Genomic DNA, 9,970 nt, shown 5'->3' with positions numbered 1-9,970 from the left:
AATTTTAGTACAGCAGCTTCCTGACGCCACTGGACTTTTTGCTTGTGCCAGCAGATATAATAATATCAGCCACTACATCCTCATGACCACAGAGTGCATGCAAGGAAAGGTGAAATAAGATCATTTTGAGCTCACATTTCTCTCCCTCCTTTTATTCCAGAATTGTTAATACACCAGCAGTGGGTCTGGCCCCTGTGTGGGAAATGGGAGATCTCAGGTTGCTCGGCCACAGATCCTCAGGTGACTTCTAAATTTCATTTAATTTGCTGGCTTCACCACCAGATTTCCCAGCTTCTTTAATTAAAAGGTGAAATGGAGGGAAAAGGACTTGCTGCTATTGTTTCTGAAGCCCCCAGTGCTGGGCTTTGCTCTCAGCCCCAGTGCTGCTCATCAGCCATTCCACAGGAAGGATTTCTGCCGGATGAGCCGAGGGCGAGGCAGCATTGCAAAGCCAAGGGCTCTCTCCTCTGCAGCCTTCCTCCTCTGCCCTTGAGCATGTCCTGCCTGCCTTTCCTTCCCCTCCAGCCCTTTGTGTGCTGCAGCACAGCAACCACAGGACATCGCCAGCCACTGCTGCTGCCATTGCAAGGATCCGGGAATTGCAGGGGCAGGGACGCACTTCCCTAAAACAGTCACTGCTGTGGGAATTCCCTTCTCCCTCCCCTCTCTGGTCTGTTGTTCATCTGGGCTTTCTTTTGACACAAACATTGATTTTTCCTGGGTTGCAAATGCCCAGGAGCAGGCAGGGATAGCCCTAATGCCAGCTTGAGGCACAGCTCTAACACATTAACAGTGACATCTCTGGTTTGTGGATAAATCCCTTCCCTACAAGGAACTGTATCCATATCCCACTGCTTTTAAGACAAGAGAATTATATTCTTCACTAACTTGAAGTCTGAGCCCTCTAGGTTTGAAAAGACCCTTGAAGAAATACCAACTCTTTTCCAATCCCTTTATTCCTTGTTGTGATAGTAAATCTTGTTCCTTTTCCATCAGAGAACAAATAAACAGGGGAGAGTCCCACAAGAGCTGAAGCCTAACTGGGATCTTAAAATCAAACCAAGTTTTCCACAAGGTAGGAGAAATATCACTGACTTCTTTAGGGGATCCTGGGGATGGGAAGGTGGACCCCAGCCCTGTGGGTATCCTCTCTCTTGTGTGGTCCAGCAAAAAGCTTCTGAGTCAAAGCTGAAATGAAATTGAAAACAATTAAATTTGTCAATTAAATGCAGCAGGGTAATGGTGCTATTGGCCTCCTCTTCCTTTAGCTCCAAGCAATCCATCCACAGGTAAACCTGTTGGAAAAAATACCAGTGGACACAGGAGGACTGACAGGAGTATCCTTTGGCCTTTTGTCCCCTAAAATAAATTAATTTTCTCAGTTTTGATAAATTTCAGAGTGAGATGCATTCCCAGTGAAGGTCTATTACTCCAGGACCCTGCTTTATAATTAAAATCCACAGGGTCTGAAGGTTTGGGGAACAAGTTGGAAAGACTCCAGGGCACTTTGGCATTCCATTATTTGGATTTAGTAAGTGGGCAGGCAGGGATGATGGACAGTGTCTGATTCTCTGTGCCTGGTATTTAAACCCACATTTGGCCTAAGGCTCAGCAACCCAAATCTTGAGGAGACCAATTTATTTCTGCATGGTGCAGGGAGCAGCAATCCCTTGGGGAGCACAACAGGGATGGAGGAGGGAGCCAAAGGCATCAGAATCCCATTTGCCAAATTTGGGAGGGCTCAGGAAAGGCCTGGTGCCATTTGCAGCCCATGCCTGGCTGGTGTTTTGCTTTCCTGCAGGTGTTTGGTGGCAGCTGTAGCCCAGTTAAACATCACCTGTGCATTGCCCAGGAACTGTGGGGTTTGGAACTGTGCAGGTGCCTCAGGGACATCACCCCTCCTGTCTGCAGTGGTGCTCTCAGCAAAATGGGGTGGGTGTGCAAACCCCAGAGAGCCAGGGTGTGTAAACACAGGGCCCTTTGGTGATTGTGTGGTGCTTTCTCTTGCTGCAGGTGCCACCCCTGCACAATTAAGCAGCAGGTGGCTCAAATAAAACATTCCGGACACAAGCCCAGGAACTCCAACCCATGCTTTGATTTAGCAAACTGCTTCAAACCAGCCTCTGTCTTTAGTCCTTGAGTAAATTCACTGCTTTCTCTTAAAATTAGGAGTGGCTTAAAGGCTGTGCTAATTAGCATGGACCCATCACTGCTGTGCTGAAGGGACTGTGCTTCCAGCAAACCACGGCTCTGTTGGCTTCAGATGCACAGAATTATTACTCTCCTGAGGAAGGGGTAAAATCCTGCCCTGAATCAGGCCAAACTGCCCAGGTCTGAAATCCCAATATTCTAAGCTTTTCAAGTGCTGCTGTTGGGGGCTTTTGCTGCATTTTATCTTTCTGCTGGACACCACAGGCAGAGCTCTGTAGGTCTGGCTTTGGCTGCCCGCAGCACTGAATCCTGTTCTGCTACCTTGCAGCATCTCCTGGGCTCTGCATCTGCTTCGTGAAATGTGGAGGGTGCTTGAGCATTCCCGGGATCCGTGGGCATTTTGAAAGCTGTAACTATGTAATCAGTAACCACAGAGCTCTGTGCGCAGCTCCAGGATCTCGGTGGGATGGAGCCTCCAGAAGCTGCCTCCGGGATTTCGCTGGCCAGGGGAGCCCCGGGCGGGCGGCACCGGGGGCGGTGCCGGGGCCATCCCTCGCCTTCCCCCGCCTTCCCCTGCCTTCCCTGCTCCTGGCCCCGCCGCTCCGCACTGGCAGGCGCTGGGAGCGGCTGCTGCGGGGGCTGCCCGGTAAGGAGGGAGCGGGAATGGTGCGGGAGAAGGCTCGGGAGGATCCCTGCAGCAGAGAGCGCTTTGGCAGCGCTGCTGCTCCCGGCTGGCTGCTGCAGCATCTCTTCCTGCATGGAGGCAGAACAACCCTTCATCTCCCGATGCATTTCCGTATCGCTCCATAAACCCACCGGAGGCACGGGAAAAGGGGCACGGAGCTCTCCTGGCAGTGCCTGGGGTCGGTGCCGAGCCCCGGGAGCTGCCGCTGCTTCGGGCGGCGCCACGAACAGGATACGGCCGGGAGCCTTCCGGGGCGGTGCCACGGGCCCGAGCTGCGGGAACCGGGGCCGTACGGGGCTGAGAGGGGAGTGGGCAGCTCCCCTGGCTCCCGAGAGGCTCCCCTGGGTCCCCGGGTGCTCCCCTGGCTCTTGGGGCTGGGCTGTGCCCAGGCCGAAGGGCCCCGCTCGCCTCCACGCGTGGTGGTGGGTTCAGTGCCCTAAGAGCCTTTGGTTGCTGGAGGGGAAGGGCCAAAAAGCAGCAGGTGGTTTGGAAAGCGCAAGGTGGAGTTGTGATTGTGTTGCTAATACGAGAAAATTGATGTCCTTTAAAAAAAATCCAGCCAGTAGAAGCCCCCGTGTTTTCCTGGTAGTTTTCCTGCTTCACTGCTCAGTGAATTATTTGAGGAAGCAGCCGGGTGGGTGGGGAAAACAAAGGAGTTACACACTCCTTGTGGGGTGTGTAAAAACCTGGAAAGCTTTTCGTGTCGGACGCCGCTGGTTTGCTGCGGTGATGAGCTTAGGGCTGTGGGAGGGATTCCTGGAAAGCAGGTTCACTCTCCCTTGCTGGAGCCTCAGGGCAAAGCCCTCCCTGCGGCCACGCCGGGAACCAGAGGCTTCAGTGCCTGCGGTGCCGTGTGACATCCCCGGGGATCACATCTTGCTGCTCCTCCCAGGTGCCAGCTCACCAAGCATGGCCACCCAGATGTTCGAGGGCCGAGGGCATGCGGCCGTGTACCAGAAATACAGGTTTGCACCGGGCAAAGAGCTGAAGCACACCATCCTCTCCTACCTGCGGGAAAAGGTGAGCGGAGCACGGCCAGGCTGGAGGAAAAATCCAAGGAGTATTTAATTGTGGGTGGGGAAAAATCCAAGGAATATTTAATTGTGGGTGGGGAAAAATCCAAGGAGTGTTTAATGGCGGGTGGGGAAAAATCCAAGGAGTATTTAATTGTGGGTGGGGAAAAATCCAAGGAGTATTTAATTGTGGGTGGGGAAAAATCCAAGGAGTATTGAATTGTGGCTGGCAGTGTTTACCTTGCTGGGAGTGTCACCTGGGTTGGTGCCTCAGGAAAGATAAAGCAGCAGGGCTCACGGCCAGCTGGGGGCACAGAAGAGGCTTTCTACAGGTTCTGCCACGCCAAGGCTGTTGCTGAGTGGGTGGTGGGGGGAGGAATGGGGTAAAAGCACAGGAATTGGGTGGCTGCCCACTGAGACACGCGTACTTCTCCCTGCAGAAGGCCATCCCTGCGGAGCTGGCGGTGGATGTTGGCTGCGGCTCTGGACAAGGCACCTGCTTCCTTGGGGAGCACTTCAAGAAGGTGGTGGGCACGGACATCAGTGAAGCACAGATCCAGGAGGCCAAGGCCACCCCGTGCATGCCCAACATCTCCTACCTGTGAGTGTCAGGACAGCATGCTCAGCCAAAGGCACAATTTGGGTCCTCACGTGAGGGGGTGGTTTGTGAGTATGTGGTGTTTGTGAGGTCCCCAGAATGAGGTGAGAGATGAGACTCTGACTCCAAGGTCTCAGAAGGCTGATTTATTATTCTATTCTATTATGCTATACTAAAACTATACTAAAGAAAGGGAAGGGATACACAGAAGGCTTAGCAAGAATGATAAAGAAAAACCCGTGACTCCTCAGAGCCTAAACGCAACTGGACCATGATTGGTCATTAAATTAAAACAATTAACATGCTGGATAAACAATCTCCAAGTCACATTCCAAAGCAGCAAAACAGGGAGAAGCTGAAGCTTCCCAGGAGAAACAATCCTGGTGAAGAGATTTTTCAGCAAATATCATGGTGATACAAGTATGACTGTTGTAAGAGCTAGCTGGCACCAGAGATTCCATTTGATGGAATTCCTGGTGTGAACAGGCATTATCCTAGACTTTGTGGTCTTGCATCACAAACCATCCAAAAACACCCTCTGGCTCCACATCCTGCTCTGTAAGTCCCCTATCCCATGTTGTAAGAGCTGAATTGAGGGATGCAGGACTCCAGGGGCTCTCCAAAATGCAATTTATTCCATCCAAGAGGTTACAGCAGCCCAGGGCTGTGTATGACAGAGCTGTGCCTACAGCTGTCAGCTCCAACATCAGACAAGCCTGGACACCCTTTGGTTTTGGTTACATTGCATTATATACTTTTCTTTTGGCTACAATGCATTATATACTTTTCTTTGCTAAGCATCTTCCTACAGTAGAACCAATCTATACCTTAACTTTTATCTATAGCCCATCATTACTACTGTAATTACCATATTCATGTTACTGTTCTCCAATCACTAAAAGTCAGTACATTACAGTTTAAGCTAAAGTTGGTTTTCAGTTTTCTTGCAGTGGAAAGTTCTGAAACATTTTTCTACTTGCAGCTTTGCTGACTTGTTTGCTTGTGCTGTCTTTCTGCTTGGAAAAAACATCTTCTTGTTTGAGGTGTGTTTATCCTTTGCTCTAAGTCATAAAAGCCCCTTCTAACTAACATATCCAGTTATCCAGTAAGACTCAGAAATTCTTTTCTTCTATATCAAAACTTAGCTACAAGAATAAAGATGGAACCATGATATTTTATGAAAAATCCTTTTGCTAGGATTTTTCTCCTGAGAAGCTGAGAAGCCTCAGAAGGAAAGTGTAAACAATGATTATCTGCTGCTGTGGAATGCAACAGGTGCATCTGTGATTTTCTCATGTGGTTGTTGTTAATTAATGGCCAATCATAGTTAGCTGGCTCGGACTCTGAGAATCACGAGCTTTTGTTATCATTCCACTTCATGCCTTGCTAGCCTTCTGATGAAATCCTTTCTTCTATTATTTTAGTATAGTTTTAATATAATATATATCATAAAATAATAAATCAGCCTTCTGAAACATGGCCTCAAGGTTCTCATCTCTTCCCTCATCCTGGGACCCCTGTGAACACCACCACATATTCTTTCATCCAAAAACCTTTCTGCTAAGCACAGATATCTGTGAGACTTGCTTGCCAAACTTCCCCTGTGGCTTTTCTCCCCTCTCCCACAGCGTGTGCCCGGCGGAGGAGCTGCCGTTCCAGGACGGCTCCGTGGACGTGCTGACCTCGTTCACGGCCGCGCACTGGTTCCAGCTGGAGCGCTTTGCGCGCGAGGCTCAGCGCGTGCTGCGGCCCGACGGCTGCGTGGCCATCAGCACCTACACCCTGGACATGAGCCTGCGCCATGGGGAGTGCTCCCAGCAGCTCACCAGAGTCTTCAGGGAGGTCAGCTGGGAGCGCCTCAGGGCGGGGGAAATGTGTGACACTCACGGGTGCAGAGTATTGGAAACACAGGGCGGCCCCCATGGCAGGGAGAAATGATGCATCTGACTCCACTGATATCAGAAGGCTGATTAATTACTTTATTATACTGTATTATTCTATGTTCTATTATACTACATCTAAACTGGATCTGCACAAAGCACTCAACTCCACTGCCCAGAGTCTTGTGGCTGTCAGCTGACGGTCCCGATGGTCCGCTGTGGTGGTGTTCGCAGGACGAGGAAAAAGATGAGAATGTTGACTCCATGTTTTAGAAGGCTGATTTATTATTTTATGAGTATATTATGTTAAAACTATACTAAAAGAATAGAAGAAATTATTTCATCAGAAGGCTTGAAAGGAAAGGAAAAAGAATGGATTGATAATAAAATCTTTTGACTGACCAGACAGTCCAAGCCAGCTGGACTGTGACTGGCCATTAATTAGAAACAACCACATGAGACCAATCACAGATCCACCTGTTGCATTCCACAGCAGCAGGTAATCAATGTTTACATTTCATTTCTGAGGCCTCTCAGCTTCTCAGGAGAAAAGATCTAGCAAAAGGATTTCTCATTAAATATGTCTGTGACAGTCCCCCAGTCCCTTTTGGCCCTGACAGGCCAAGGAAGCAAAACCCCATCACTCGGGGTAAACAATCTCCACTCTACTTTTGCACAGCACAGGAGCAGCAAATGAGATAAGAATTGTTTTGATCATTCTTTTCTCTGCTTCTCTCAGGTTCAGAGAACATGAATCGCACAGCAGAGAGGGAGGAGTGGGATTGAGGGGGTGTGATTATAGCAATCCTAATGCAGAATGGGGTAACTGCAGGGATTTAGAGACTTCTGCAGTGGGCTGTCTGGATCATGAGGAGAGGGACATGAGGACTGATAGGGTGGATGTAGTCAGGGTGAGAAGGGTGCCAGGGCAGATCTAGGAGCTGGTTTTGTCCAGGAGACTTTTCCTGTTGCTCTGATCACAGTGAAAGGAATGGGAAGTAGAAGCTGTTGGGAAGAAGGCCTTTTTTTAGGAACCTTTCTGGACAAAGGGTGTTTTAACAATTGGATAAAAGGAGACTTTCCACTATGAGTAAGAGCTGTGTAGGGAGGACAGGAACAGGATCCTTATTTCCAGAACAAGATCCTTGAATTCTTGACATTAAGCAAGACTTTGGTGTATTTTAATGAAACAAGTCTTTAAAAAAAAAGGACATATATGAATGTATCACATGCAGGCCCAACCTGAGTTAGGTGGCATGTGAGAACTTCAAGTGATTTTGTGTTTGTTTTTAATACACTGTTTTTAGTATATTTTTAATATACTTTAACAAACTTTGTGTTTGTTTTTAATAACTGTCTTTACAGTGCTGGGACGAGATTTTAAAATACTCAAATGATAAGGTAAAATTTGTCTTGGATGACTACAAAGCGATCTTTGAGTCCTTGCCATTCCCAGACAAGAAGAGGTGAGCAGAACCACCTTCGATGGTGTCAGATATTTTATTTCTTCATATTTATTACCATGTCAACCTGTGGTCCATGTTACCCTGCCTTTGAGATTTAACTTGCCAATGCTCCTTTCTTGCCCATGTCTCTTGCAGAATCACTGATATCTATGACCCAATTCCCATGACTGTTGAGGGTGTGGTTGGTTACATGGAATCCACCTCTTCATATCAAACCTTTAAGAAGAATGACCCTGCAGCTGCAACATCCCTTCTCCAGGAGACCGAAAAGAGGTGAGAAAACCTCTTGGGAAAACAGGATCTGTCCTGTGCAGTGCATTCAGAGGGAAGTTGTGCAGACCCCTCCAAAGCTGCAAGGGAGTGTGCAGGGATGGACACTTGTCAGGGGTTCAACAGCACATCCTTAGATTTGAAGCCTATGTAGCAGTAGGATGTGCCCTGAAACCATGAAAGGCTCGTGTCAGAGGTTTCGTGGATACAATCTTGAGTTTCTTTACCTTGCTTTTAATTGGCAAAGGGTTTGAAAAATATTCATGGTTGCATCTTCACCTGTCAAGCTTTAGTGGGTCTAGGGGCTTCAAAGAGACATGAGCAGTTGTGGGTTGCTCCAAGGTTCTTTATTGCATGAATACATCAGTCTCCAAGGCAGAGAGGTCAGGGTGTTAAACAGTGCTAAAAACTTTCTGGCTGAGAGTCCCAAGCAACAGCAGCAGCTGCAAGGCTGCTCTCTGGAATAGTCACAGGTTCTGTGCAGGAACAGCAGCATCAGTTGTTCCCTGGCACAGAGTCCAATGTCCTGAGCAGCAGCAGCAGGGATGAGCTGCTCTGCTGTTCTGAGCAGCAACAGGGACCACAGACTTCTTTCTTCTTCTTTTCTTCTGTTTTCTTCTTCTGTTGGGGTTGTTGATAGTCATGGTTGTGGTGGTCATTGATGTTGTCTTTTGTACTCCCTTACAGGGACTTTTCATTCACAAAACATCCAATCAAATAAAAATATGATTATAAAGCATTCTTTCTAAACCAATCTAAGCTTGATTCTAATGTGCAGGAGTAGTACAAAAGTAGTGTCAGTTCTTAAAAAACTACATATATATTATCTATTTATGCAAATGTACTATCTGTTTTCTTACTTAAAAGTTTATCTATCTATGTGAATAATTCTGTCTATTTATGTATGTAGTTTTATCTGTTTTATGTGAATAATTCTATCTATTCTAGTGGCAATTCTTTTCTATGTTTTTCTTATGTCTAGGGCTAAGCTGCTGAGCTTTAAACTAGGTCTTAGGGCCTTTGCTAGCTAATACAGTTTCTTAAGGCACTTAAAATGTATTTCTGCTTACTTGAAACCTAAAACTTAAACTTACTTAAAACTATAACTCACACTTCTATTTACCTAAAACTTAAACCTATGCTTCTACTTCATATCTGTCTGGTTTAATATATCTTAATTTCTCTAAGGGCTTTAATTCAACTCCTGCATTCATGTCCCTCTCTGAGGAGCTCAGGCTTGCATTCCAACATTCACCCATCTGTTTCAGCCCCAACAAGGGGAAGGGGTGCTGCTCATTTATTCCCTGACCAGAACAGCCCTTGTGCAGCATCTGAAGCATTTGCCATCCCCCCTGTGTGGAAGGGATCTGTCTGTGGCTGCTGCCCCACATCAGGTGGGAGCAGTGTGGGCAGGTGAGAGCCTTGCTGTGCTTGTCCTTTCAGGATGCTGGAGACCATGGGAGTTTCCTCTCGTGAGACCCCGGTGGAGTTCCTGGTGAGGCACGTCTGTGTGCTGGGCTGCAAGGGCTGCTGAGAGAGCAAACCCTTCTCCTGATCTGCTGCCACCATGGAAGGGGAAGGTGGATTGTCTCCTAAAACCCTCCTTGTAACTGCTCTTGCTCCTTGGGAGGATCCCTACTGATTTTGCTGATTGAAATGTTGGTCTCCTGTGGAAAGCAGATGGGGTTTGTGCCCCTCAGCTTCCTGTCCACCTTGGTCCTGCTGTCTGCCCCGTGCTGCTCTCTCAGCACTGCAAGTGTCCCATTGTGGATTGATGGTTTAGTAACACGTGGGGAAGAGAATCGCAGGAACAGCTGAGAAACTCACTGTTCAATGTCTTACTCAATTGAAACTCACTGCATTTCTTACACAATTAATAACAATAATTAAAAAGCCAGCTGAGAAAA

General features: G+C 47.9%; 1 protein-coding gene across 10 annotated transcripts; it reads left to right on the top strand.

The window, feature by feature from the left end:
- The first annotated feature begins 1,008 nt into the window (after positions 1 to 1,008).
- Positions 1,009 to 9,970, top strand: LOC132075511 (putative methyltransferase DDB_G0268948). Of its 10 annotated transcripts, none has more exons than XM_059476005.1 (7): positions 1,009 to 1,075; positions 3,729 to 3,856; positions 4,290 to 4,450; positions 6,076 to 6,289; positions 7,693 to 7,793; positions 7,929 to 8,066; positions 9,507 to 9,970. In XM_059476005.1, the coding sequence occupies exons 2-7, from the start codon at positions 3,746 to 3,748 to the stop codon at positions 9,595 to 9,597; spliced, it is 816 nt and encodes a 271-aa protein (XP_059331988.1). In that variant the 5' UTR covers positions 1,009 to 1,075; positions 3,729 to 3,745; the 3' UTR covers positions 9,598 to 9,970. The 10 variants fall into 10 exon arrangements, with proteins under 10 accessions (XP_059331988.1, XP_059331990.1, XP_059331985.1 ...); XM_059476007.1 differs by lacking the exon at positions 1,009 to 1,075 and adding an exon at positions 2,274 to 2,331; XM_059476002.1 differs by lacking the exon at positions 1,009 to 1,075 and adding an exon at positions 2,735 to 2,797.

The sequence above is a fragment of the Ammospiza nelsoni genome, chromosome 7 (genome assembly GCF_027579445.1).
Source record: "Ammospiza nelsoni isolate bAmmNel1 chromosome 7, bAmmNel1.pri, whole genome shotgun sequence".
NCBI classification, from domain to species: domain Eukaryota; kingdom Metazoa; phylum Chordata; class Aves; order Passeriformes; family Passerellidae; genus Ammospiza; species Ammospiza nelsoni.
The sequence above is the reverse complement of the archived record's forward strand: the minus strand, read 5'-3'. Positions and strand labels throughout refer to the sequence as shown.